Source organism: Martes martes (assembly GCF_963455335.1).
Source record: "Martes martes genome assembly, chromosome: 16".
NCBI classification, from domain to species: domain Eukaryota; kingdom Metazoa; phylum Chordata; class Mammalia; order Carnivora; family Mustelidae; genus Martes; species Martes martes.
In genome coordinates, this window is record NC_137904.1 from 53,808,613 (window position 1) to 53,836,355 (window position 27,743).

Genomic DNA, 27,743 nt, shown 5'->3' on the forward strand with positions numbered 1-27,743 from the left:
AGCTTAGGGATGTTTTAAAGTGTAATTTATTGGACAATGGACTGTTTCAGAAAATAGACTTGAGAGGTTGAGTTAGCAAACTGACAGAAGTGTCTGCATCGTGGTTCACTAGCCGACCGTCTTAAATATACGTTGTAGAAATGTGATACTGGGTCCGTTTGATTCTCAGAATCTTCCAATGGCTTCTTGCTGCCCACTGAGTTCAGGCTCCTTCCAGCCTGGGTCCCCACACTTCTCCAGGGTCAGTTCTCCAAGAGCAATGGCCTTCGTCCTTTGCCTCATATCAAAACCTCTCTCAGCGGCTAGGGCCTCCCATCAAATTCTAGTACCCCGGTCAGGTCATAAAACTCCCTCTCATCTTCCCGGCTGGGTACAGTTTGGGGAAGCTCTGATCATGATCACGTTCTGCCTTGTCTGCCAATCATTTGGGTCCATGTTTTATTTCCCCTACTAGTTTTGAGCTTTGTAAGATATTTCATTTTTGTTGTCTTTAAGTGCTGAGCACAGCGCCTCATACCTCACAGGGACCCTAACATTTTTCTTTCAGTGAATGAAAAACAAAAAAAATAAACAAAGCAAAATCTGGGACCTGGTGCAGATTCCAATTTGATTCAGTTGTTTCATGTTAGAGCATTCCAAAGAATTATAAAGAACAGAAATGATTTTCCCTGAGTGTAAATACGTGATCCCGAAGAAAAATGTGGCATAAAAACAAAACAAGTTCTTTGAGTTCATAACTTGAGGGATATTAAAAATGCCACAAGAATTATTGATTCTCCAAAGCCTAAAATACAAACCAGTCAGATATTTGTTATGCTTTCAGATGGAAAGTTTCTAGATTACAGTCCTTACATTACATTATCTCAGAGGTATGGGTTCTCCAGGCTGAGTTAATTTCAGAAGTCACAGCCCTGCCAGAAAGCCCTTGGCACCACGGGATTGGAATCCTGAATGTTACTATGAAGTCATCGGACTGTTCAAAAACGATCACAATCGGACAGGAATTATGATACCCAGGGGAGGGAAGTTCTTCTGAGGAGTCACCAAGTCCCAGGACCGTTAGCACGAGGATGGGGAGGACGGACCCCTAAACAGCTGGGTGTGTGTTGGGGAGGAAGAGTGTGACATGTTTTGATTCCTCCCTTCCCCTTCTCTTTGAAAATTCGCATCCTTATTACTCAAAGCTATTTCAGATAAACAACATGTCTTGACATCTACTACATTAGAGAACGATGTGGAGGGAGTTTGTCCACGGATTTTGAGGCTTTCTCCTCTCTGGCTCCCTCCTCCTTCCTGAGATTTCTACTCGTCCATTTTCTCCTGTTGTGGCAGCCCTGAGCTCTGTCCCAAAGAGCTCAAGTCAAAGGGAGGACAGTTCCCTCCCTGGGCTCTAGCTCCTCCCTGCTACACAGGCTGAGGGGTATCTCTGTTGGTGGGGGGGTCCTCTTAAATGCAGACCCAACCCCCGTGACCTCTGTCTTTCAGTGATCAAGTTTTTTTCAGTTTCTGCCTACCTTGGTAACTTGCTGGTGCCTTCCTTTTTTTTTTTTTTTCCTAAATATTTTGCCTAGAATTTAGACGTGTTACCCGTAGGAGGGCTTGTTCCATGATTCTGTGGAGTGGAAGTCTTACATTTTTATAAGAGGCATTCATTGCTGGCCTTGCTCGACTGACTGCAAACCTCATTCTCTGTCTGCCCTTTCTTGGCAATGAAGAGCCAAATTGGACTCCAGATTCTAGGCAAAGACGGGGACTCTTAGGTTCTGCCGAATGACCCGAATGTCAGCTGTAGGAGGAAGACCATTAAGGAGGACAAGTAGGCAAGAGCACGGCTTTCCCTGAGCAGCTGATGAGTTTCTGCCCTATTGTTTGGCTGCCAGGAAGCTCAGAGCCCAAGGAGGCTTTCAGGAATTGCCGTATTTCTGATGGCTGTCCTTTGCCTGCATTCCTTTTGTTTTTTTTCAGTTGAATTATATTAACTTCTGCCAGATACCTAACTATTTTTTGTATGGAAAAGGCGAAAAAAAAAAAAAAAAAGGTCACCTGAATCATTAACAGCTAAGGATGCAGCCATGACTCCCATTTTTTTTTACTCCTCTTCTGAGGCTGCCTCTATAGCCAGATTCGAATTCATACAAGAATCTTACCTGCAACCCAAAGTGAAATTACTCGCCTTGCCTTCCTGCCCCATCCACCCGATGAGGATTTTGGTGTTCAAGAAATCAGTGTTCGGGGGAAAGAGATCTTACCTCCTCACAAAGGGTAGAGAGGAGAGATTCCTGATTGGCTCTCCTAAGGGCTCTGGAGGCAAGTTCGGGAGAAGTTCCAAGTCATTCTGGACAATGGGAGTGTCTCTGGAATGAGCACCTAAAATCTCTGGGCGATTTCTTGGACAGGCAGAACAGTCATTTGAATATTGAAGTCCTGGGATGTTTGGATTAGTGTATGATCAATCACAGTTCTCCTCTTCCCAACACAGGGCCAAGGCTAGTCTGACGGGGTACTTGTTGTCACCCTCTCTCTAGGCGGAGCCAGAGCCTGTGATGGGGCTGTGGGGCCCGCGCAGCGTCATGAGCCTCCTCTGATCTTTAACCTGGAAGACGATGCTGGGGAGGCTGTGCCTCTAGACAGAGACGGTGCCGAATACCAGGGCGTACTGCCCGCGGTCAGAGAGGTGCTCGCAGATGTTCTCCTAGACATTGCTGGTGACAACACCTCCAGAGCAGATTACACTCGTGATCCTTCTGTGACCCCCTGCTGTAGTCCCCACCACGTCGCCTGCCGTTGCCAGGGCGCCCGCCAGTCCGATTTCCCCCCAGGCAGAAGGCGTTAGGAAGCGACGGCAAGTTCCAGGTCCAGCTCCAGATGCTGTAAAACTAAGTCTCTGAATTTTGCCCTGAAGCCCCTGTGTTGTGCCCTTGGCAGCCCCTCCCGCGTGTGGTGGTCGAGCCAAGAGCACCCGGACTTTGGAACTAGACCTGGATCAAGCCCCGGCTGTGATTCTCTGAATCTGAGGATGAAAGAAGGCAATTTAGGAAAATGCTGGCCACGTGCCCTGACACAGCACTTACTGTATTTCAGTTTCCTTTCTCTGCACCCAGTTTGGCTGGTCGCTTTAGCATAGGTTCATCCCAGCTGGATGGAGGATACTGCTTCTCCATCTTTAATATGCATACCTGTCAGCTGGGAGCTTGCAGAAGTGCAGCCTCTGATCTGTGGGTCTGGGGGTGGGGCCCAAGAGGCTCCATTCCTGGGCGGCTGCGGGGGGAGCCCTGAGTAGCACCGACGACCGAGTTAGAGGTTTCCGGGTCTCAGCGCAGAAGAACCCACAGAAATCCATGGCTCCGGCCTCCCTCCTCCCACTTTTAAAGATCGGAGGACTGTATTCTAAAGATTTTAGGCATCCTTCCTGCTTCCTAAAACCGGGAAGAAATAAAAGTTGAACACCTCAAAAATGAATTGCCATGATTTTATTATCAGTGTCCTAAATGGGACTCAAAAGGTAATAAATGATTTATTGCAATCACTGCAAAAATACTTTGCCTGGCAGAAAACAGTCTCTCTGTATGTACGTAATATACAAGAAATACAATTCAAAGAGATTTTCCTATAAGTACATTTTTACACGGCATACATTTAAAAGAATGCCCTTCATCATATAAATTCCGGTTATAGACCAATATGGTTGGTTAGCATTGACACTATGGCTGTAACATAATATTTCGGATAGCAAGATGTGTCTATAGTGTCTCTCGTATCCACTGGCAACCAGGGCAGAGGAGAGCTCGGAGAGCCGTGAACCATGTCCTGTGGCTTAAGCAGGCAGCCCCTGCCCCCCTTTCTGCACACACAACTGTACTCCATTCTTCCACCTTCCTTGTTTTCTCCAAAACCACCTGACAGGGGGTGTCCTGATTTCTGAGGTGCGCTTCTCATCAAGACTGCTTCGTTTTGCCCTTCTGACTTCCACGGCACAAGATTATCTACCAAAATCAAAACAGAATGGCCTTACTCTTTCCAGGAAGAGGCGGTTAGGCAGGCTGCATTATTAACAGATCTGAGCCCACGCGGGGTCAGCAGGGGGAGGCTGGGCACTGTAGAGATTTTCCGAATGTCCACAGACCGGCCGTCACTCGCGGCCACAGAAAATCCACCCATCTTAGGTGTAGACGAGTATGGCACAGTTTCAAAAAATACTGTGTATAAAATGTGTGTACATGTGTGTGCATTTATATGTATATGCATTTTTTTAAAGGCTCATCTTGTAAACACAGACTGCTAAATCACTACTAAAAAGTCAGTAAATACCCTTGGTTCCAATTCCCTTACTCCTGCTCACGAGAGTAAGATTAGTGTTGGAGAATACACAGACTTGTAAAGGTTGGTGTGTTCTTATATAACAAAAACAGCTTCCCAAATGTGGCACCTTTCTACAGTACCAGAAATGATCAGTTCTCTTTTCTCATTGTTTATGGGGCAGAGTAAATCTCGAGGAGATAAGAGTGATCAGATCCAGGGACATGTGAGTATATTAAAAAAAAAAAAACAAACAAAAAAACGAAAACAAGGAAAGACCCACTCACAATGACCTGTGTTCTGAAGGCAAAGGCCCAGGGAGCCCCTCATGAGATTAGCTGGGCAAGCCCATGATCTGAGCTGAAAGACAGGTGGTTTTAACAAAGCTGAGACTCTAAGATCTTTTCACGATCCCAGAAGTTTTTAAGAGATGTGGGTAGAGGTGTGAATCCTGGCCAAGTATCTGTAACAGGCATACTGATACAGAATAAAGGGAAGGAGAGGAGTTGTCCAGCATCTCCTCTCCTGTTGGACATCGTTGCCAATAAGGGCATGAGATGGTCCATGTCGAGAGGAGGTCCCTGTGGCCCTCACACCTCTGACCCCCACGTAGCGAGATGGACAAGGCTGTCTGCCGCCACACTGGGAGTCTATACTAGCTCGGTCCTGTCCTCCCTGTCTGTCTGGAGGCTGGAGGACAGGGCTGGGGTCTTGATGGCCTCTATGACCCCAACCACCGGCTGTAGGGTCTAATCGGGATCTCATTCAGTGAGCAATGCACTCACTGGCAGGAAGCCTTCCTTGTGTCTAAGTAAAAATCCCAGAAGCAAGTTAAACCAACTTTATGCGTTTGGTTCTTAAGAGGGAGACAGGACAAGCGGCTCATACCCAGCTTCCTGGCAGTGTTTAGGAGAACAGGCCCCTTGACAAGTTCTACCACTAGATTTTAAGCATCTCCATTTTTTTTTTAAACTTCAAACACATGATCGACACAGTGTACCTATTATTTTATGCAGGTTTTCTTTGGCAGGGGACCACCTCCTGAAAGCCAGTATCTGAAGTACCCCAATTGTGTAAGTACAAGAGGTTGTAGAGCTTACTTTGATGACAGTCAAGGATCTAATTAATAATCTAATAGTCTCTTGTAGCAGTCGCAGACTTTCACCAAAATTACTGAAATGGAACCTAGTGGGTGAAGCCTCTAAACCCAGACATAGTGGGACACAGTTATCCCCCCTACGTCTGCTCTGCTCTGGTTCCTAGAAGATACAACCTCGGGTGAATGACCGCCAACTCTTGAGGGGGATGGAAGGGCTCCCTTTATGTCTAGTTGGGGCACAGGACCCCAAAGGCAAAACAACTGGTTTATCAGGAGAGAGCAAGCTGACAGCTGATTTTATATTTATAATGAGTATTTTTAAGAACCAGTGCTTTCCACCCCTAAAATATAAACTGGACTTGTTGGCACTGGGTTTGGCAATCTGCCTATTAAAAGCCAGAGATGTACCTCTCAAGCGGAAATCTGCAGAGCCTTTCTGGGCAATCCCAAACCCAGCCCTCTCGTCATGCACGGAGGGCCCCAAACAGCCTTTTTTTCTTTTTCTTTTTTTTTTTTTTTTTAAAGCTGACTGGGCTTACCAGGTCGTCCCAGGACTTCTACAAGAAAGAAACTAGACCTGGATGCCATCCTTTTGCAAATGGAATTTCAACTGATGTGAAGTAACGCTCAGGGGAAAACACTGTAGCCGGAGACCTAACAGGCCCCGAGGAGCCCAGTCCAGCTCCAGGAGCCTGACTCCGCAGTTCTCTGAGTCTGGGCCCAAACACGGCTTCCAAGTCTAAATGATTTCCGGTGTCTCTGTGCCCCACTCTAACTGTAGCTCGCAAGAGCTGTCTGCAGGTTGCTCGAAATGGAAGCTTGAAGAATCAGAAGCTAAGGAGGCCCCGGCAGCCACCCAGAGCAAGGATCCTCTCTTCAGACGGGAATGCTGGAAGAAGCCAAGCCTTGCACCGGAGGGCGCTTGCTGCCATAAGGGCAGAAGCAGGATGCAGGGAAATGCAGCAGAGCGCTCAACCGGGCCTCCCACCCTCCACCCTCCACCCGGCTGCCGGGCTGGGAGCCCGGGGGAGCCCAGGGTCGGCAGTGAGAGCCGGAGGAGGGTGAGGGTCTAGCTGGCTTGCAGAGCACAGAGGCCCAGCCCTGTGAGAGCATCGTCCTTAGCAAAAAGGTGGCAGTATTCTGCAAGGACATCCTTAAAGGAGCCTCAGGCAAATGGAGTTTATGCAGGCACGAATTCCCACCTCGTGTGCAGCACAGAGAGTGCGAAGGAAGCCCGGTTAAAGTGCCTCGAGGCTGCTGAGACTCCCCGGATTAGTATTCAGTTATAGGAATGCTGCCGGCTTTAGCCTGACACCTGCCGGCTGGTCTGTGGGGCCTGCGCACAGGGCCCCCGCCATGGCTTCGGACTAGTAGAGGGGAGGTTAGCGGTTACAGCACGAGAGGACAGGGAAAGTGACTTCGCCTCCTGCCCAAGGTGAAGGTTTCCTTCTAAGCGCACAGACTGAGCCACTCTTAGGGATTCCTAATGCTCACAGGGGGGAATTCATTCTCATCATCAAGACACACTGGTCCCGTGGCAAACTCATGTTCAGGAATAACCTCTCCTCGGAGGGCTCCGCCGTCCTCAGAATAACCTGGAAACCAAGAATGAGACATGAGAGAAGCCCCACGGTCTCCTCTTCTTACGCTATGAGCCCGGGGCGGGACCTCCAGGGAAACCATGGGGAGCTGCCTTTGCCTTTTGAATGGAGAGACTGGTGCTCGCTTCGGCAGCACATGTACTAAAATTGAATGGAGAGACTGCTTCAGAGGGGTCAGGTCCCCACGAGGTGCAGTTTGCAAGCCTCCGGCTGACCTCACCCACCTTCTACCCCAGGCACCACCAACTCTCCACCTGTGGCCACTTCTCAGAGGGGTGACACTACTTGTTGGGGAGGAGACAATTTGGGGCTCTGCCTGCGAGGTTTAGGGACCTGACTTGAAAGGCTGTTCTCATGGCCACACCTGGGAGGAGGGAAGGGGTTCAGGGAGCATGTTCCATCCATAGGTGACGGTGCAGAGAGAAAGCACGGTCAGAAATGCGGCCCCACGGTGCCCCCGGCCAGGCCCCGCCCCCATCCACACTCACCTGGCACCGTGGAGGCCGACGAGGTGCTTGGTCTGGCTACAGTTGCTGCGTAAGACTGAGGTAATGAAGGTCTGAGGTCGTTTTCTTTATTTTCTTCCGTTGTTCCTGAGCTAATCAAGCTAATTACAGCAATTGGGGTAAGGGGAGAGAAAAAAGAGATCATCACATATCCAGGCTACTGCCAGAAGGAAAAGCACCCGGAAGCTCAGGCTTGCCCTCTCGAGCTTAAAGTATAGACCTATCTGGACACCGCTGGGTCATGTGACCTCCCATTGACCTTGAACGGCCTGGGTCAATCATGCAACTCACAGTGACCCCTTTCTTTTTCTCTTGGCTCACCGCGTTGCTGGCTAGTTTTATCAAATTAAAAAAAAAGTTTAGCTTCTTTCTTCTAATGTTTAGCTTCTTTCTCTCATATGTACTGAGCAAGGATGGGCCCTCTGCTCTTCCTGAAACACCCGGCGAGGACGCTGAGCCACACTCGCAAGGGGGAGCTCGCGCTGTCCTGTCGCTGCCGGAGGAGGTCGCCTTGCTCTCGGTCACAAACGTCAAGAGAACTTCTGGATTCTGTTTGGGCACCACGTTGAGCACCCATTACGCACGAGGAGGAAAGGCTGCAGGAAGACATTCCCTTTCTTTGAGCACGTGGTTCTCATCCCGGCACTTTTCTAGAGCGTCCTGGGTGGTGAGGGCACTGGGCACTGAGCCCCGCACAAAGCGGGTGCCCGCTCGAGTTCTGCCGCTGAGAAGGCCGGTGAGGAAGACAAGCGAGGGCCCTGAGGCTTGTCGTTCCCGGCCCAGGGACAGCTCAACACAGCCAGCCCTTAAAAGGCTTTTGTGAAAACTAGTCTCTTCACCTGTGGGTCTTGATTAAGACACATTCTCCTCCGTCCTGAGGGTCCAAGTTGTAGATGTAAAGGTGTCCATTAGACGATGCGACCAGCAGCCTTGGCAGTTTCTGGATCCTAGGAGCCAAGGGAAACAGGTGCTGTGGTGACAGCAGTGACAGGTGACGGGCCAGCTTCAGGCACGAAGCCTCACCCACCTTGGCCATCACACTGGCTTCTCCTGCCCCCAGAAGCCTTTACCCAGCCCACGGGCCCCCGATTCTGGGTGTTTTTGGCCTTAGTGATCTACCTGGAGGATTATTTCTTGTCTTTGAAAGTAACCGGGGATGAGACAGAAGGAGGCGTGTGCCTGCTCTTACTCCTCGAAAAGCCACGGCAGCAAAATATCCGCTGACCTGAGCAGGACACTGCTTTTGGCTTGTGTGGCTCTCTGCCTTTAACGGTGACAGAAAGGACAAAGGACAAACTTGGCCCACCGCATTGCTGGCTAGTTTTATCAAATTAAAAAAAAAAATGTTTGGCTTCTTTAACAAACTCCTTTAAACCACTTAGATAAAGTATCTGTCAAGCCCAGAGGTGTCTGAACCCGGACTGTGGAACTAGAGCCTTGTTACAGAGTTATGTAAAAATGGGAATTGCTTTCAAGATAGTGTCATTATCACCAGCAAGTTGGGGTTCCCGTGCCAGCTTCCAGCACCCCCGCCCCCAAAACAGGCATGACGACCAGGGAGGAAAAGCAGCTGACGGACATGGCAGCCTTCGAGTCGGCTCACCCTTCCTCTTGGCCGTCTCCTATCCTTCTTTGGCTCCCTGCACGTGTTTGGGGACTTTGCACTCTGGGCAAACAGCCTGGTGAAGGATTTTGCCGGCGGAGGGTGGGCGGGGCCGTACGTACGTGGAGAGCGAGCAGATGTTCCTCTGCCCAGAGAAATTCAGACGTCCGGTGGCGAAGGCCCTGTCCTGGTTCATCATGTCTGACACCTGGGTGGGGAGGTAGTTGGAAGCAGCCATGAACATTTTTCCCATGTAGCCAGTCCAGGTCGAAGGTTCTTCTGGTCGGCTGGGGGAGCAAGGCACAGGTGGAGGTGAGACAGCCCCGCGGGCCCGGGCTCGGGCCCTGGGCCCACTCCCCGCCCGCCCCAGCGCTGGGAGATGTGCTCGCGGCTGCGGGAAGGAACTGTGCCTTCGCATCGTGTCCTGCCCACCCGCCACAGCTCGGGACGTTCTCTGCTGGCTGTGCCAGAAGGGCACCGAGGGCTTGTTTGTCCTGCGGAGGGGCCATCGCGAAGCCGTTAAGAGGTTCCTAATGCTACCGCTTCCCTACATTAAAGAGGTTGCATGCGGTGATTAGTCTGATTTCCAGATTTCTAAGAAGGGGGCCAGGGGCGGGCACGAGATGAGATCGCTATCTGGACTCTGAAAACGAAGCCCAAGCCTGTCCCCGGCTCGCGTAAGAACAGCTCGATCTCAGGGTCAAGGCCTCCCTGGTCAGACTGAGTGGGAAGCAGACCTCCAGGCAAAATGCTTTGGATGGTGTTTGGTTACAGCCCTGAAGCCGCCCGGGTCCCCAGGGAGTCCCAATGGTGGAGATAAATCAGAGAGACCTGCTGCGTCCCCTGTCGTCACCTGACTCCATCGCGGACGTGGGGGTGGCTGCTCTGTCGGTGAGGGGTGGGAATGGGTGGGGGCACAGCCCTGCCTTCGCGCTGTGCGTACTGGGGGCGCATCAAGGACCAGTGGCCACACGCATTCCTGGGAGCACTGCCGAGAGGCCGCTTGTGTACAGGGCCCGGGGCTGGTGGGGATCGCACGCCGCAGCTCGGAAGCACGGGCTTCCTTCTCACTTTGTTTACCAGTCGGATAGGTGGGCCCTGGACAAGCCTCTGGGCCTGGATGTTCCCATCGGAAACTGATGGCCCCTCTCAGTGGTTCCGCCCTTATTCTGTGATCCTGAGCGTCACGAGACAGACCCGTCCTGCTTGCTCTGCGGCTCTGCGCCAAGGGGTGGGATGTGCCAAGAGGCAAAGAGGCCCCGCGTTCCCGGGGCAGACACGGCACAGAGATGTCAACTGTGAGGCCCCGCGGAGGGTGCGGGTAGGCGCTCCTCCAGGACTGCAGAGGAGGGCGGGGGGCGGGGGATGGAGTTCCTTCACCTCCCAGAGAAACTGCGATAACCTCAGTCGGCTAACATGCCACCTGGCAGGGCTGTCCTGAGCATGGGAACAGGTGACCCCCGCGGAGGACCCCATGTCATGCCTGGCACACGGCAGATGCTATTTGATGAGACGGTGTCTGCACCGACTGGGGATGTTCTGGGCGTCGCGGCCGCAAGGCCGGGCTCCGGAGGCAGGTCCAACTCAGCTGTGGGGGCGCTGGGACAGGAAGGCGGGAGGGGGCCCCGCAGATGCAGAGGCAGGTGCGCAAGGCCTCTGGGAGCCACAGCCAAGCTGGTCTGGCTGTGGTGCCTGAGGCGGGAAGGCCGCACGGCAGGTAAGATGCATCAAGAAGGGCCTTGAATGCCGGGCTGGGGGAGCTGGTACTTCTTTCCCAGAGCTGGGGGCATGGGAGGCGGTAACGGTTTCTGAGGAGGGAGGGTCAGGTTTAAAGGAATGCTTCCAGAAAACTAGCCCCCTGAGAAGATACAGGACGGACTGGTAAGAAGAGCCCAGAAAGAGTGAGACGTAACCGAGCGGACAGGAGATGCTCAAGAGCCGGTTCAGGTGGCGGCCCGAGGAACAGGGCTGCAGAGGCCCGTGGGAGCCATCACGGCGGCTCTGCTTCACGCACGGCCGAGGGGAAGGTCCAGAGCCACCCGGGGGGAGGAAGGGGTTGTTCCTGGCTCTCTGAGATCACTGACGGAAGCAGGAGAGCCATCAGATGGCAACTTCCGGTCTGAAGCCCCAATTATGAACTTAGATGAAGACGGGGCTGAAGCAGGGGCTTGGGGTCACTCCATCGTGGCACCTCGGGGTCACTCCTAGCAGCCCAGCCACCCTCCCGTGCTCCGAACTATCACACCAGCTCCTGAAGAGATCTGGGCTTATGTTTTACTAGCTGTCTGAGAGGAGATAGGAAAGTCCAGAAAACAAATAGAAGCTCTAGGGAGACCATGCAGGATCAGAAGAACTACAGGACAAACACTGAGCTCTGGGATGCCCATGAACAGGGGTGGACATTCGTGGGGTTCCAGGCAAGCAGGAGCTGGGAGGGAGCAGCCCCTGGGGTTTTCGACACCAGTCGGGGGAATGAGGTTTCCCAAGAAAGAGCATTGCACTAGCCTGTGGAGGGAAGAAGGAACCAGGTCTGAAAATCCTTGGTACTTACTGACTTGGTTGCTGGTGCCCTTGGATGGAGTTTCAGAGGAAGGGGGACAGAAGCCAGGTACGGGTGTCGGACAGACACACACTAATACATACACAACAGGAGTGGGGTATGGTGTCGGACAGACATGTACTACACCGAACACCCAGAACGAGGCCAGGCACCGTATCTTGAAAGTAGGTGGAAAAAGGATCTTTCTCGTAGACATTCTACCACATTAGGAGAATTCTTTTAGTACAGAAGAGGGGCCTCTCTTGGCACAATTGTGAATGTGGAAGCAAGTCCCTGGGACATTTCCTAGACACCTCTGGAGTTTTCGCTCTGGAGAAGCTCTAGAAGCCTGGGCGGGGAGGGGTATAAAACTTGCTACTTCCATGCAGACCCTGGGACTTGCAGACGGGGACCGGCTTTGAGCAACACACAGGACGGCTCTGAACCCCAGCTGACTTAGGGATGAAACTTCTCCCATCTCCCAGGACTCCTGTGGTGAGCCGAGGGAGGCCGTGTGCAGTGCTCTATCAACGTACAGGAGTCATTGTCATTGCTAACTCTGCCACCTGCCTTCTATGTGTAACTGAGCTCATCGCTGACACCTCGTGTTTCAATTTCCTATCACGGCACCAAAGAGGCAGGAGACATGAGGCGTCTGAAGTTCTGAGGAAGGTATGGACCATTTACTACGCTACCAGAAGCAGGACCTTGACCTTGGGAAGAGGTCATGGACAATGGCTGGTGGGGAGGAGAGTCCTTTCCAGCGTGAGATATCTCCAAGGGTAGGCGTGGACATGCGTACAGCAGGTAGTTAACGCTACGTCCATGTCCAAGTGCTCACAGCTACGGCAAAATTCCTAGGAATGGCCCCAAGATTCTATGCCCCGGTCCCCAGAACATGTGACGGTGACGAATGAGCCCTCCAGTGACTCTGTTATATGGCCCAGATGGCCGGAGGTAGCGAGATTACCCAGCTGGGCTTGATCTAAGGAGCCTTTAAAAGCAGAGAGGGCTATCCACCTGGTGGCCGACGAGGAAGGCAGAAGGCAAAGTTGGAGCTCTCCAGCACACAGGAGGGGATCGGTGTGGCACCGCTGGGCCGACAGCAAGGTGCGGAAGGAAGCAGGTGGGCTCTTGAGCAGAGACTCCAAGGATGCGGGCACCTCACTGCTACCGACATACCGCCCGGAATTCTTACCAGGAACGGGACTCGTTTGGAAGAGGGCTCTGAGCTCCAGATAAGAGTGGGGCTACCTGCCACAGGTATTTCCGCCTTGTGAGACCCTGGGTGGAGAACTTGGCCATGGACGAGCAAACTGTGCCATAATGATCGTGTGCCACTTTAAGCCATGAAGTCTGTGGTCACTCGTTATAGCAGCGAGAGGAAACTAATGCCCAGACGCCCGGCTGCAGTTTAAGGCAGGCTGTGCTCTGGCCACTGGGGCGGCCGCCGGCACTGGGAGTGTCTGCCCGCGACTCAGTGGTGGGCCGGACAGCGGAGATTAGCGGACTACTGTGCCAACAGCTTCTCCTGGGTGCGGGCACCTCTCTGAACACTTCGGCTCCAGGGAACTCCCTTAGTCCTCATGACAAGCCCAGGAGGCCTCGATGATCATTTTGCACCGAGGTACAGGAAGACTGAATTACCCGCCTGGGTCTCTCAGCACAGGGCAGGGCCAGGGTGTAAACTCGGGGTGGGAGGGTGGCCCCGGGTTTCGTGTGTCCTTGCGTGACACCACCCTGTCGGGAAGACCTACCAGGAAGGCCGGTCCACGTGGGTTGGCATCTGGCGCTGGCTTACCTGTTAGTGAGGTGCTCCAGCTTGAAGATGTGCACGGTCTCGGTGTTGCTGGAGGCGCAGAGGAACTGAGAGTCCATACTGAACACGAGCGAGCTGATTGTCACATACCTGGGAACACGACGACGCAGAGACAGACCAGTGAGCCAGAAAGGTGAGGGTGACTGCTCGCTGGTTCAAAAACCAGCTTTTTAAGAAAACCCGATGTGTGCTGGAGAGTCTAGGTGTTCTCAGATGCCCCTGACATGGTGTCATTCATATTTAGGAATTCTCGCCGGGAAGATTCGTAAGGGGTCCCAGTCTCCAGCAGGAAGAAACAAGGCACGGCCCCTTCCTGTCACCTAAGACATTTTTCCAGCTGCTCGGTGCACAGATCCAGCTGCAAATGCCACAGCCACTAGGATCCCAGCCCATCACACTTGACAAATTGCTTCTGGACAGTGACGTGTTCTTTCTCATGTCTCCTTTGCTAGTGGCCCTCGCACATCAGAAAAGGGCTCCCATGGGGCTCCCCTGAGGCCCCAGTGGCCGAGGTCCTGGGCTAGAGCAGCCGAGTTCTCGGGTCTGCTGAGCACCCAGCAAGGCGTCTCAGGCAGTGACCCTCCTCCAGGGGACAGGAGGGCACAGAGCCGCCCCTCCCTGTGCCCCCCCCCCCCGACCGCCACCAGCCGTCCCCTGCGGGACTCGGTGGCTACCGCAAAACAGGCTTCACGGTGAACACAGACCTTTTCATGCCTCTCCGAAACTCGTAGAGCTTTTGCCCGTCCGGTACGGAGAACACCCGGATGACCGTGCCCTGGAAAAGAGAGCAGGTGCACACTTCATACCATTAATGGCTTCGCACACAGATGTCCCTTCAGAGAAGAGCTTGTTTTCTTGGTTTGGAACATCTGTCTCCGAGGAGGAAGCACAAAGTGTCAGACACAGAGGCGTTTTTGTGTGTATATTGCCGTAGAAGTAACTCTTGGACCGCGTGTGCAACACTGTTTCCCTTTTCCCTCCCCGCCCTAGGCGAAGGCTTGGCAAGCGTGGACGCTGGAAACGCCTGCGCTCGCGAGAACGTCCAGTCTCGGCCTCTCAAAAGACGCACGTTTTTCTCGGCATTTGAGGTTCAACGTGATCACCTTCCCTGGCCATTCCAGTCAGAAGAGATCAACCTCGCACAACATTTTGTTGGCACCGTTTATTAAATGCAGCCTCAGTGCGTGTCAGGGGGGACCTGCACGGACGTTTCTCAGTAACACCCCAAGTGTCCGTGTCAAGTGTCCCGTGTCCTGCATAGCCCAGGCCTTCTGCCTGTTGAACTGATGTGTATCCATATACACAGCACGCGTGGGGCCCCTTGGAAATGGATTCCAAGTAGACGGAGGGACCCGCCAGTCCCCGCGTGTCCGGCCTTCGGCCCCGACGGAGCCATGCAGCACAGCCCCGACGGGACAGCCCGGTGAAGACGCAGCGACACACTCACCTTTTCAGAGGCGCTCGCTAGTTTGGAGCCCGAGGCATTGAAGGTGATGGCGGCCAGCGTCCCCTCGTGGGCAGCAATCGTGCAGACTGTTTTCTGTTGGTGACAAGGGAAAGCGGATACCGATGCCGGGGAAGTGGGAAGACACATTTCCTCTCCCTCCCCTTCCTCTTTTCTTCCAAGATGCCCCCCTCATCTGCCGGGCTCCCGCCTCTCTCTCTCTCTTGCCCTCCACCAGGCCATATAAGCTCTCGGTCCTCTTCTGGTCTATCGAGATTCTGCCTCCGTTTCCATCCCTCCTCCTGCGCTCGGGAACACGGACAGCCGGCCACATGCCCTACGCGCCGTGATGCTGCCACCGCTTTTGGGGACGTCCCCCAGCAATCCTGCTCTGCTCCCTGAAGCCTCGGAGAGCAGAGGACCGAAACGGGAAACATCTGGACACTGTCACTGTGACATGGCACAGCACGACACCTTCCATCTGACCATGGACCACCAGCTGGCGGGCCGTTTCCACGACACCGTCTACATCTGACTCGGCTTGGCGTGCTGCCTCACGTGTTGACTGATGGCCGTGAAGGCAGGTGGCATTACCTTCTCCACAACCAACCTGTGTGTGGCCGGAACCAGCTCCTCCAGGGTGGTTTCTCCCCCCCGCCCTTCCCCCACCGGGACAGAGCCTGTGCAACACCTGCCATTGACCTCACAGCCGAGCAGGAGGGCTGCGTCCGCTGGGTCGCTGCCAACTCACCAGGGAGTGTCCATCGTAAAGCACGATCTCGCCTGTAGTCAGGCTTCCAGGGTAGGCCACATACGAATTGGAATGGTTGATAGAGAGGGCACACAGACCTGGCAAAGAAGGGACCAGATGAAGAGAGCAGTGTCCAAGGGACAGAACCAGCCTGGACAGGGCAGCGGAAGCAGCGCGGCCTCAGCGCCACCTGCTGGCGAGGGGAGGAATGGCTTAGCCGAGCTTCCAGTGGGATGATTCTTGTAATCAAGCTAATGCCGAAGGTCAATTCACACTTGACATTGGCCGGGTCTCCCCCCCCAGGAAAGCAGTCAGAACTCAGAACACTGAAAAAGCTCTTCTTCGCGTTTTACCGCAGGGCTCTGAAACCGCATCTGTTTCTCTTTCATTACTCTCTAAGGCTGTGAGAGAATTTACTCTTCGTGGAAATCAGTCTTCCTATGGCAAACTCGGCCTTGTTGCCGGTGACCACCGCAGCCGGCCAGTCACATCAGGCTGGAGAGCCCAGGAGGCAGAGCGTGAGGGGAAGGACCGATTGAGAGACTGTTCATTTCTAAGCCAAAACTCTGCCTCGCTAAGGGAAATGGGCAGATCCAGAGGCGGAAGTTCATTTGAGGGCTGGGTCCTCAGTGAAGATGGGTATCTGCTATTGAAACGAAGTAAAGAAAGAGGACATTTTGGATTTAAGGTGCTTCGGCAACATTCTGGAAGAGTAAACAGCCTATCACAGCACCGAACCGACATAAATCATTTTTCCTTATAAGGAGACTCAAGTCGGGGGGTGGGGGGAGTTCTGAAAGTCTTTAGGTAAAGGATTTTCACAGCAATAGCTGGGTTAATAGTAGAGGGGTGTGTGTGACAGAAGTGAATTCAAGGAGTTATCAGAACCGAAAGCATCATCAGAATAAGAACTTTGAGATTAGGCCAGAGAGATATCTTTCTAAATGAAAAAAAGCAACTGACATCTTTATTATAAGTTAGCGTCTATGTGTGTGCGCATGTGCGCGTGCACACACACACACACACACACACACATTTTTAAAGTAGGCTCCATGCCCAGTGTAGAGCCCAATTCAGGGCTTGAACTCACAACCCTGAGATCAAGATCTGAACTGAAACCAAGAGTCAGATACTTAACTGACTGAGCCACTCAGGTGCCCCACAAGTTAGTCTATTAAACGGGTTTCTTATACTTGTGTAAGAAAAACTTGACATCAGGCTAAAATGTACCCAACCTAATCTGTTGGGGGAGGAGCAGAGGAAAAAATCCAACATTGAGAACGGAAACCAAGGTCCTCCTTCCAGCTCCTTGGCTTTGATGAGGACAAAACTAGGGCTGTGCTCTTATCACTTGAACCATGAGAGGAAAGTGACTAAGCGCAGAGCCCTTACCTGCATTCTCTGGCATCCTGTAACTCCCACCTGCACAGGATCCCTCTCAGCCCCAGCCTTAGGGAGAGAGTCTAGACTCTCGTATCTTCCCAGTTTTGTTCTGGGGACCTGAATTCCCCCATCTCATCTGGGCTTCTTGCAATCCAAGTGCAATTTCAAGAGCAGCTAGCAGGTGGAACGCATTCTGGTCTTGTGAAACAGAAGGCAAGAGCAGGGGAGGTCGGGTTGGCTTGCCTGGTGGGTTCCCAGAGGGCTACGTAGCAGAATAGGTGGTCAGACTGGACAGGGTAACTGGGGGAGGACTTGAGGACCACACCAAAGAGTTAAGACCTTACAAATGCAGTGGGTATGTGCCGGAGGTTTCTGAGCACGTAGGTTTAAAAAAAGCAGTGTTAATCAAAACCACATTGAGGTACCACTTCACACCCACTAGGTTGGCGATAATCAAAGAGACAGATAATTGGAAGCCTCCTTCGCTGCTGCTGGGAAGCTAACATAGGGCAGTGCTTTGGGAAACAGTCTGGTGGTTCCTGAAAAGGTTAAACACAGACTTGTCGTATACGCCCCAAATTATACTCCTAGGTATATACCCAGGAGGAATGAAAACACCAGCCACATGAAGAGCAGTATCGTTCATAAGATTCAAAAAGTAGAGACAACGTAAACGTTGTCTATCAGCTAATGAATTTGGGTAAACAATATCCTTATGATGGAATATACATGCTCTAACATGGAAGTGACACAGAAGACCACATACTACATGATTCCCTTCCATGTAATATCCGGAATAGGTCCATCTAGAGAGACAAAGTAGATTAGGGTCACCTGCGGCTAGGGGCGTGGGGGCTGGTGGCTAAGAGCTATGGGGTTTCTTTTTGGGGTGATGAGAAGGTTCTAAAATTGATTGTGGTAAGGGTTACACAACTCTATGAATATACAAAGTGCTACTGAATAGTGTACTTTAAATGGGCAGATCATATGGCATGAGAATTATAGCTCAACAAAGCTGTTAGGAAAAAAAAAAAAAAAGCAGGGTTTTAAGAATATCTCCTTGGCAGAGATGGGCTAAGGACACAGAGTAAAGATCCAGGTCTGCCATCCACTGTGTGACTCTGGCTGGCTTATCTGTGGCCTTTTGAGGTCCACCTGTTTATTATCCATGACAGGACAGGGCCACCTACGGCGATCCTTCCAGCGTTCACATTCTAAGATGCCAAATCTCCATTTACTTAGACCTTCCATCTGAAAATATCGAGGACCCTCTTTGCGGCAGGGAGAACTAGGAGGTCTTTGAGCAGAAAGCTTGGACAGGTAACTTCCAGTTGCCCTGTAGAGTTTTTTTTTTTTAAATTAATATTTAAATGTATATGCAGAATAATGGACATATTTAAATTTGAATTAATATGCAGTGTCATGGACATACACATGATATCAGTTTTCTGATCCACAACATAATGATCGGATATTTGTCATCTCAAGGGAGTGATGGTCTAGTGAGTCTAATAACATCCATACCATACAGAGTTATAATTTATTTTTTCTCGTGACCAGAGCTCTTAGGGACTTATTGTTGCATCAGCTTTCAAATATGCAATACGGTATTGTTAACTACAGCCACCATGCTTTGCATTACATCCACGTGGCTTATTTATTTTATAACCGGAAGTTTGCAAATTTTGACCCTCTTCATCCATTTCACACGACCCCCCAGGACCCCCACCTGGCAGCCACCAGCCTACTTTTTGTATCTTTTTTTTTTTTTTAAGATTCCACATCTAAGTGAGATTGCACGGTATTTGCGATATTGGTCTTTCTTTGTCTGACTTAACCCACTTAGCATAATGCCCTCAAGGTCCCAAATGGTAAGATTTCCTTTTTTTTTTTTTATGCCCGAATAACACTCCACTGTACCTACGTATTTACCACATTTCCTTCATCCACCCATCCAGCAGACCTGGGTCCTTCCACATCTTGGCGGTTCTAAACAATGCTGCCATGCACATGGGGGTCAGATTATTTTTTCTGGGTTACTGTTTTCATTTTCTTCAGATAGACACCCAGGAGAGGAATTGCTGCGTCATGGGGTAGTTCTCTTTTTAATTTTTGAGGAACCTCCATCCCATTTTCTGCAGTGGCTGCACGAGCTGGCAGTCCCGCCCCCGGTGCACGGGGGTTCTCTTTCCTCCACATCCTGGCTAGCACTTTGGATCTCTGTCTTTTTGATAATAGCCATTCTGACGTTCTTTTTTTGTTAGAGCGTAAATACCCCAGAAAGGAAGAAAAGCTTAAACCTAACATGGAACCTTCTGTAGTATCTAACAGAGAGTGGGATGGCGCTAGGTCCTAACAGGGAAAGGATGACAGCCCGCGCAGGCGGACTCTGACACGTAACCGCTTGTCTGAGAGCTTTGCCTCAGATTCGGGCCAATCCACTGAATTTAGCCAAGGGATCCCGCACGCCAGCCTTCTTGGACTTAATGAAGGTCCCCAGAAATGCTCAACACGAGTTCCTTTGGCTTCCTGTGGTCCAGTTCTCAGACAAATCCAACCGGCTACAAGAATGCATTTCTTTCCTTCTGGAAGCCCCCAAGGAAAGCATCGAGAGCTTGCTTTCAGGCTTGGATATTACCACGCTACCCGTCTTCACAAAGCCTTCTTTGGGAAGGAAATAAGTTTTGTCTCTGATAACGTTTTATAATAGAAAAGTCATAGTGTAAAAGATTTGCAGAGTCCAAAAAATATAAAGTAAGAGAGAGAGAAAAAAGCACTCGTTATCCTAAAACCCAGAGGCTCTTCACTATTCTCAATATTTGCACATATTTTCTTCCAGTCTTTTTTTTTTTTTTAAGATTTTATTTATTTACATGACAGAGAGATCACAAGTAGGCAGAGGCAGGCAGAGACAGGGGTGGGGAGCAGGCTTCCTGCTGAGCAGAGAGCCCAATGCGATGTGGGGCTCGATCCCAGGACCCTGGGATCATGACCTGAGCCGAAGGCAGAGGCTTAACCCACTGAGCCCTCCAGGCACCCCCAGTCTTTTTCCTATATAGGACTCAGGTTTTAATGTGGCTTTTGGATTTATTTTAGAATCGACACACAGTCTCATAAATCACTGTCAGCTGCAACTTCCCTGAAATTGTTGGGCTGTAATTCTTCTGCAGTTGGAACAGAAGTGCCTGTTATCAGCGCAAGAGCCAATGGGAGCGTCGGCTGGAATCAGGAGGAAGTCCTATGATTCTAAATCATCCCCACCTTGGTATTTATAGTACGACTTGTCAAACTTAAAGCAAGTTAACAGTGATTTATACCCTGCAGTTCTCCCTGGGTTGAGTAATGTCTCAGAAGATGCTTTCCAAGTTTCAAAAACAGAAAATCTCTGTATTTGCGAGTGTTCTAGGCGACTGCAAATGAGAGCCGTTTACCCCACCTGTATTGCCCTTTCCAGAAGGAGCCCTGGCTGGGGAATGAGCCACTACTCTGTTCGATTACACGCACTGCCGTGTGGTATAAGACAGCTCCCTCGGTATTCTGGAGAAGGTCGGAAGAGCATGGCACAGCCGAGTTCTGCAGTTGGCACGACTTCTGCGGAGCTCTCCCCCCTCACTGCTCAGCACACAGACCGCTGCGTTGGCAGGAAATTAACTTCGAGCCCCGTCTGGCCGAACCCTTTAAAGGAAACGGCCTGCAGTCTTTGACACCACGGGAATGGCCGTGACACAGACAGACAAAAGGAAGGAAATTTACAGCTGCATTAGATACAGGGTGCGAAGCCGTGGTAGAGCTCTGTGTGTGTCATTTATTTATAATTCACTAGGTTACAATCCGCTCAGCATCCGTGTGCTCCAGCCCACTGGACAAGGGACTCTGTTTCCCTTGTGTACCCACGAAGCACCGATCAAATCAAGAGCCCGAGTTTCCATCTTACATTTTTGTTAAGAAAATAAATGAGAGAATGAGAACAAATAAAGGAGATGCCTGGCCTCTGAAAATTTTACATTCCTGGGTTTGACGGCTCTGAGTCTGCTGAGTGAGGAACTGGTCATGTCTGGGTGGGTGTGACTTTGACCATGGTCGAGCTAGGGAGAGAGCCGAGCCTTTGCTCTCGCTGCGCTGCTCACTGCCTGCCCTTGGTTAATCCACCCCAAAATAACTTTGTGGGATAACCATTATCATCTCTCTCTTCCTGGAGAACAAAGGGAGCTCAGGCAAAGTTGAGATGATAATTATAAATTTCAGGATTTGAAAAAGTCTTGGGCTATCTCTCCCAAAGGCATCCAAGGTGTCAGAAGACATGTTTTGGTCTTCCAACCCGCCCGTGGTCTTTCAGAAGGAAATGCTAACTCTGTCCTTGAATCCATTCATAACGTTTATCTGAGACAGAGAAAACACCTCCCACTGTTTCTAATTTTTCTCGAGATAAAATTATTCCTTTACAAATAACACCCATTCTCTCTAACATAAAATACAAAAGGCCCACCCTTTCAAACCTCCTTTCCTCCCTGTGTAAACTGCAAAAAGAAAGGCGACCAGTGACTTTTCTAAGCTGAAGAAGACAGCTCCATTTGCTAGAAATTAAGCGTGGATGGGGAGAAACTGCTTTTCACAGGAGGAAGGGGCCCAGTCCCGCCGGCAGACAGAGCTGTCTTGCAGGCTAAGCGTGTGGGGGCAGAAGCAAGGGAAGGCGACCGCAGCGCTAACACACAGGCCCCCCGGCTGGAGAGGGTCCTGACTATGCCACCTCCTATCTTCCCAGAGAAATGGAGAACTGAGGGAGCTTCCTAGCCACCTGGATGGCCCCTTGCCCAGATCCATCAAGGTCCAGATCAGGTCCATTCCTGCCCTGAGTTCTGCTTCGATTCGGCAGCACCTCTCCTCCCAGCCCTAGCAGAAGAGCACATCTTCCTTCCAGCTGTCTGCACCCACAGTCCCACCCTGGGTCCTGGCCCTGCGAAGTGCGCGTCTCCGGGGAATCCTGTGGCTACATTCTGGGCCCCTGGTGGGCTGCACCGCGTATCTGTACCCGTCAGCGCCCTCTGTCGGCCAGGGCACGTAGTGCATCGTCAGTACATAACTTTCCAGACCATTTCAACCTCACGTTCCTAGAACAAACACCTAACCATCCGGGGCGCCTGGGTGGCTCAGTGGGTTAAAGCCTCTGCTTTCGGCTCAGGTCATGATCCCAGGGTCCTGGGATCGAGCCCCACATCAGGCTTTCCGCTCCGCGGAGAGCCTGCTTCCTCCTCTCTCTCCCTGCCTGCCTCTCTTGCCTACTTGTAATCTCTGTCTGTCAAATAAATAAATAAAAAACCTTTAAAAAAAAAAAAAAAAGAAAGTATCTCTGTGCCTGGTTTGGTATGAGTTAAAAAAAAAAAAAAAAAAAAAACCTAACCATCCGCAGCTCCTTCACTCACCATCTTGCATTTTATGAAACACGCCTTAAAGTCATCACCCCTCAGAATTTTCTAAAGGTCTCAATGGCTTTGATCTTTGAAAATATATTTTTTCATGGCAGAAATTTTAAAGCGCTGAGGTCGACAGGAGAGAGGGGATGTATATAACCTAGGTTTATTTTATAGGTAAAATAGAGAAGAGGGGAGGAAAGCAGGAATTGGAGATCTTACTGCGTGGTGGTCTGTGAGCTGGTCAGTTTCACAAACACGAGCTCCTGTAATTCTAAGCTGATCCTGCCAGATGGGTATTCCCATCCCATTTTACAGAAAAAAATCTGAGGCCCAAAGAGCCTCGGTGACTTGGGGTAGGCCATACAGACCTTGAAATTCAGCAAAAGTCAAAGAATTAGGAAACTGCCGTAAACGAATTCGGCTCCCAGACATTAACCTGAATCTCTGGGCACACCAGCTGTCCCAGCGCAATGACTCCCCCCGCTCTCAGCCAACCAGCGGCCGCTTTCTCATTTACTTCCCGCTTAGTGAGCTCACACGAGTCCTCTGCTCCTTCAATCCACCGAATCCAATCTGTTCCCATTCTTACGTGGGGGACTGGTTCGACAGTGTTGTATCCGAGGGATTTCGTGAAGACCAGTATCCCAGCACATCACCCAAGTCTAGAGATTTCATTGTAGCTTCATAAAACACATTCTTTGGAGCCTTTCTCAGGCTCGTGCAGGCACACCAAGTCAAAACCTGCTCCTAATAATTACACCTCCTCTGTACTGAACAACCACAGACAATAATTAGGGGCAAACACCTTTTAATATCAGATGCATGAAATCTTCTGCACGTCTACCTTAAGGGCCTTGACACCCCTGCAGAGAAGGGGTTCCAGAAGAAAGGGGTTTCTCGCAGGCCACGGGCCTGAAGGGTGTACAGCCTAACATAACTGGGATCCACTACCGTGAAGAAAACCTCCAAAGTAAACACCACTGAGAGTCAAAACCCATCCGAATACTGCTTCAGGTTTCCGATGGAGGGGGGGCATCCAGCTTGTGAGAGGAGCAGGTGGGGGTGACATCTGGGGGTGCAGGGGGCATCTCCCCGGATTTTGGAGCTCACCTGTTGGGTTTGCAGGAATATCCAGGATGGTCTTCAACAGCTTCATGTCCTTGATGTTGTGAATGTAAATGGCCTCCTCCAGGCACACCAGCAGCCTCTGCAATCACACACACGCATCAGTCCACTGGGCCGGTTCCTCCGAAAGGACTCGACCGGACAGAAATTGCTCATCTTTCCTGTGAGCCCTAACTTGTTTCTAAGCCTAAAGGAGGAAGAATTTTGGTGATCAAGTAGAAGATTACGTGGAGGCGTGCCCATGTATGCACGCACACATCTTAAATACAAGATCTTAAAAATTTTCCTTTAGAAATTGAGATTTTGGTGGGGGGGGGGGGTGCGCCTGGGTGGCTCAGTTGGTTGAGTGTCTGCCTTCAGCTCAGGTCATGATCCTGGGGTCCTGGGATAGAGCCCTGTGTTGGGCCCCCTGCTCAGTGGGGAGCCTGCTTCTTCCTCTTCCTCGCTCCCCCCCCACTCATGCTCTCTCTCTCTCTCTCTCAAATTGATCAATAAAACCTTTAAAAAAAAAAAGAAATTGAGATTGTGTGTGTGTGTGTGTGTGTGTGTGTGTGTGTGTGTGGTACTTTCCTCTCTTTAGAACAGGGACTCCTGAACACTTCCTGATCAGACTCCCTTTGCCATTTAGGGCAATTTTGGGTCAATGTTTTGGTTCTATTCCTATCAGACAGGCTCCCTTTCAATGCTCATAACAAAGCCTCCCTTCTGCTCAGACGTGGGATTCTTCACTCTCTCCATTATCACCAAACTTAGGTTTTACTCCCTTGGAAGAATTGCCAGATTTACCTTCGTTCCACTCAACTCTCCAGAACCACTATTGCATGCTCTCTCCAGCTCTGATAAAGGGAACTGGAAAGCCTTTCTGCTCTCATGTGCACCTCTGGTCCCAGGGTGCCCCCCCATGACCATCCCAGTGACCCCCACCCTCCGACCCGCCCCGGGCTCAGCTCCTTTCTCTCTCCAGCACAAGGAGGCCCTTCACTTCCTTTTCAAATGAGGCTTTTCAGGTGAGAGCTTCTTCCCAATGGCCATGCTCTCTACCAAGTGGGAACAGGCCACGGGGTTGCCGTTGGGTGTGTCAAGGAACGGAATGCATAGCTCAGTGCAAGTGTGGATGCTGGGTGTGGGTGAGGGGCTCTCGGGAAGGACTTTTTGGTTGGGTGGCTCTTTCCTTTCTCTGAGCAGCTGCCCACGCCCCCTGCATGAGCTGACTTGGCTTCCTCTAAGCTAGTGGTTCTCAGGCTTTGATGATGAGCGTGTAAGGGGCAAGGCCCGGCCTCTTCCTGGAAATTCTGGTTTGGGAGGTTTGAAACAAGTACCCGGGTCATTCTGATGCACACCTGAGTTTGAGAGCCTCTGTTCTCAGGCCAGATCCTCTTATCCTAAAAGACAACACTTGGAAAGGAAGGCACCTAAAAATACTACAAAAAACCCTGGTTGGTTCTTGTCCAGGGGAAAGCCTGCCCTGCTGAATTCCCAGTATGACTTCTCACAGCTCAGAAAAATGGAGACTATCACTTATATCCAGCAGAAAAAGAAAATGTAAGCACGTTCCTCAATTTTAATTAAGGCTCTGTGGTCACAGGTCTGGGTGCTGAGGGGTTAAAAAAAATTCTAATAGGGTCTCAAAATTGATGGCAAATATTAGCGTTTCTCCGTGAAACATATTCCCTGATTTGTCTGAAAACTTTGCCTTTTACCCACACTTTCTGTGCTTACGTTCTTAGGTTTCTAATAGGCTCCTGTGTCCCCACAGCCAGTCCCCAGGACACTGGGTCCTCAACGCAACTCTTGTGGTACCAGCCTCTACACCGGGCTCATCCCACCTGTCTGCCTCTGTGCCACCAGCTGTCAGCCACCGGCTGTCGTGTGGCCCAGTTGGTGAATTTCAGGTCACCCCTGCTGGCCATGGACAAAAATTAAATGGGACGGAGGGAAAAGGAGAGAGGACAAGGGGGAGAGAGGAGGGACCGTGTCCCAAGTTCACGCGCAAGCAGGCTTCCAGGGCCAGCCTGACCCTGCAAACCGCTCGCTAATGACCAGTTTTCAATGCTAGCCGAACCCTGGATGCGCCTTCAAGTCCGCCCGGTCACCTTGGTTCTCATCAACTCTGCTAGGATTTAGAAGCAATAACTCCTTTTCCCGATTATAAAAACACTGATATTGTCTCTCCTGAGCACCAGACTTAGGTATAGATCCAGAGGCTTCAATCCAGCGAACACTCATCTGGATAACCAGGGCCCTCAGAACAGAAGGCAGGAGCACTGTCAGAGTTTACCTATGGAAATACCTCGGGTGTGCCATCTTTATTCTGCCAGATACGTTTCCTCCATTGAGGACGAGGGGCATAATATTAACTGATAGTGAAAAATAACATAATTACTAAATGTGCTTCCTTTCTACATATTTAGAAGAAAATAGGGATGTTCTCTCCTCATAACTGCCTACACAAATCTTTGATGGTTTCCTGTTGTTTTTAAAAAAGGAACCTCACTGCCCGAAGACCTGCGGAACCCCACAGCAGGTAGGACGCACGGCTCTCACTCCCATTCGTTTCCTGCAGGGGGCGGCAGAGCCTGGGCATCAAGGGATGGCAGCCGGGCAGTGGGGGCTGCGGCAGGTGCCCAGCCCCAAAGCTGCCAAGACCAGAGCCTGGATGTTCTAAGAAAAGCAAACCCCAAGCACGTTCCAGACTGTTTCAAATCATCTTCTTAGGAGAAGAAATGCTAAGGAGGAGAGAGACGTCTGAGCGGGTTCCAAAGAGCTGGCCGTTGACAGCGGGGCAGCGCTGGGAGCACTTAGGTTCTAAAGGAGCTGGGGAGGAGAACCACAACAGTCATGGATGTTATACTGAGGACAGGGTGGCATCGAAAGGCTAGCAGACCCCGACCTGTGAGTGATCCTTTGTCCCATCTGGTAATGAAAATGTCAGAGAGCAAGTAAGAAAGAAATGAGAGAATAAATTCTATAGATAATATTTGAGGGTTCCGATCTTTACAGGACTTTGGCCTAAACAATCTTTTTTTAAAAAGATTTAAAAAATTTTATTTGAGAGAAAGAGAGTGTGCATGAGCAGGGGGAGGGGCAGAGGACGAGGAGGAGGGACAAGCAGGTTCCCTGCTGAGCCGGGAGCCAGATGTGGGACTCGATCCCAGGACCCTGGGATCATGACCTGAGCGGAAGTCAGACACTTAACCGACTGAGCCACCCAGGAGGCCCTGGCTAAAACAATCTTAAAAAGACAATCAAGTGCCAAAAACAGAGATTTAATTTGTATATACTGGCTATCACTGTATGTAAAGACAAAAAGTTCTGCAATGAAATTTAATGTGCTCCCAACAGATTTCAGAGAGAGCCCTTGAGCCAAGAACTGGGCTTAAAAACCTTCAAGCCGAAAACTCTCAAAGCCTTTCCCTCCCTGGCCAAGAGCCTGGGCTTGTTTCCTTCTTTATTCCCGCTCCTTACTTAAATATCCCCACATCCTACTTCTCAGGCTCTTATCAACCACACTGTTCTATACGGACATAAAAAAGAGTATCCAAAGTAGTCGACCAACTCAAAGAAACAATCTCTTCCGTCTCATAAGCCGAAGGAGCACTTTGTCTCATTTGTTAAAAAAATGATTAGCGTTCAATAGTTAGGTAAGAAGACAGAAGAAAACATTATCCCGGATGAAGGCAATGAATGACCTCCACCATCTTGGGAATATTTAATTGAACAGAAAGATCTGTATGGTCATATAAAGAATATATCTGTTTGTTTATTTATTTAACAGGCAGTTGGCAAACATATTCATTGAGCACTTTTCCCCCAGGCATTGTCTTTTCTTACCAGGCCTGTAGCAGTGAACGTAGCAGATACAGTGCCTGCCCTTATAGGATTTAGAACCTAATGATTTAAGGGAGACTCTGCTAATACCCCCAAATATTTATTTAAGGAGAATTTCTATTTTGAAAGAGAATGTTTTCTATATTTAAGATAAGAACAATCCTTTCTGGGTCAACTGGGTGGCTCGGTGGGTTAAGTGTCTGCCATCGGCTCAGGTCATGATTCCAGGACCCTGGGATCGAGCCCCGCATCAGCATCCCTCTCCCCCTGCCTGCTGCTTTCCTGCTTGTGCTCTCTGTCTAATAAATAAATACACACATAAATCTGAAAACAAACAA

The 27,743-nt window shown here is 50.7% G+C and overlaps 2 protein-coding genes across 9 annotated transcripts in view; one reads left to right on the forward strand and one right to left on the reverse strand.

Annotated features, from left to right (window-relative positions):
- The window catches only part of ARSG (arylsulfatase G), a 103,566-nt gene extending 100,036 nt beyond the window's left edge, over positions 1-3,530 (forward strand). For all 8 annotated transcript variants that reach the window (XM_080825358.1, XM_080825359.1, XM_080825357.1 and 5 more), the window contains one exon: positions 2,526-3,530. In XM_080825358.1, the coding sequence (XP_080681484.1) occupies positions 2,526-2,833 (308 nt within the window). In that variant the 3' untranslated portion in view covers positions 2,834-3,530. The remainder of the gene's footprint in view (positions 1-2,525) is intronic.
- Positions 3,452-27,743, reverse strand: part of WIPI1 (WD repeat domain, phosphoinositide interacting 1) — a 32,427-nt gene continuing 8,135 nt past the window's right edge. Inside the window, exons 4-13 of the mRNA XM_080825367.1 lie at positions 23,563-23,659; positions 15,659-15,756; positions 14,911-15,003; positions 14,168-14,238; positions 13,446-13,553; positions 9,228-9,392; positions 8,342-8,449; positions 7,485-7,603; positions 6,890-6,990; positions 3,452-3,983 (exon numbers count right to left, since the gene is read on the reverse strand). Coding sequence (XP_080681493.1) covers positions 3,936-3,983; positions 6,890-6,990; positions 7,485-7,603; positions 8,342-8,449; positions 9,228-9,392; positions 13,446-13,553; positions 14,168-14,238; positions 14,911-15,003; positions 15,659-15,756; positions 23,563-23,659 — 1,008 coding nt within the window. The 3' untranslated portion in view covers positions 3,452-3,935. The remainder of the gene's footprint in view (positions 3,984-6,889; positions 6,991-7,484; positions 7,604-8,341; positions 8,450-9,227; positions 9,393-13,445; positions 13,554-14,167; positions 14,239-14,910; positions 15,004-15,658; positions 15,757-23,562; positions 23,660-27,743) is intronic.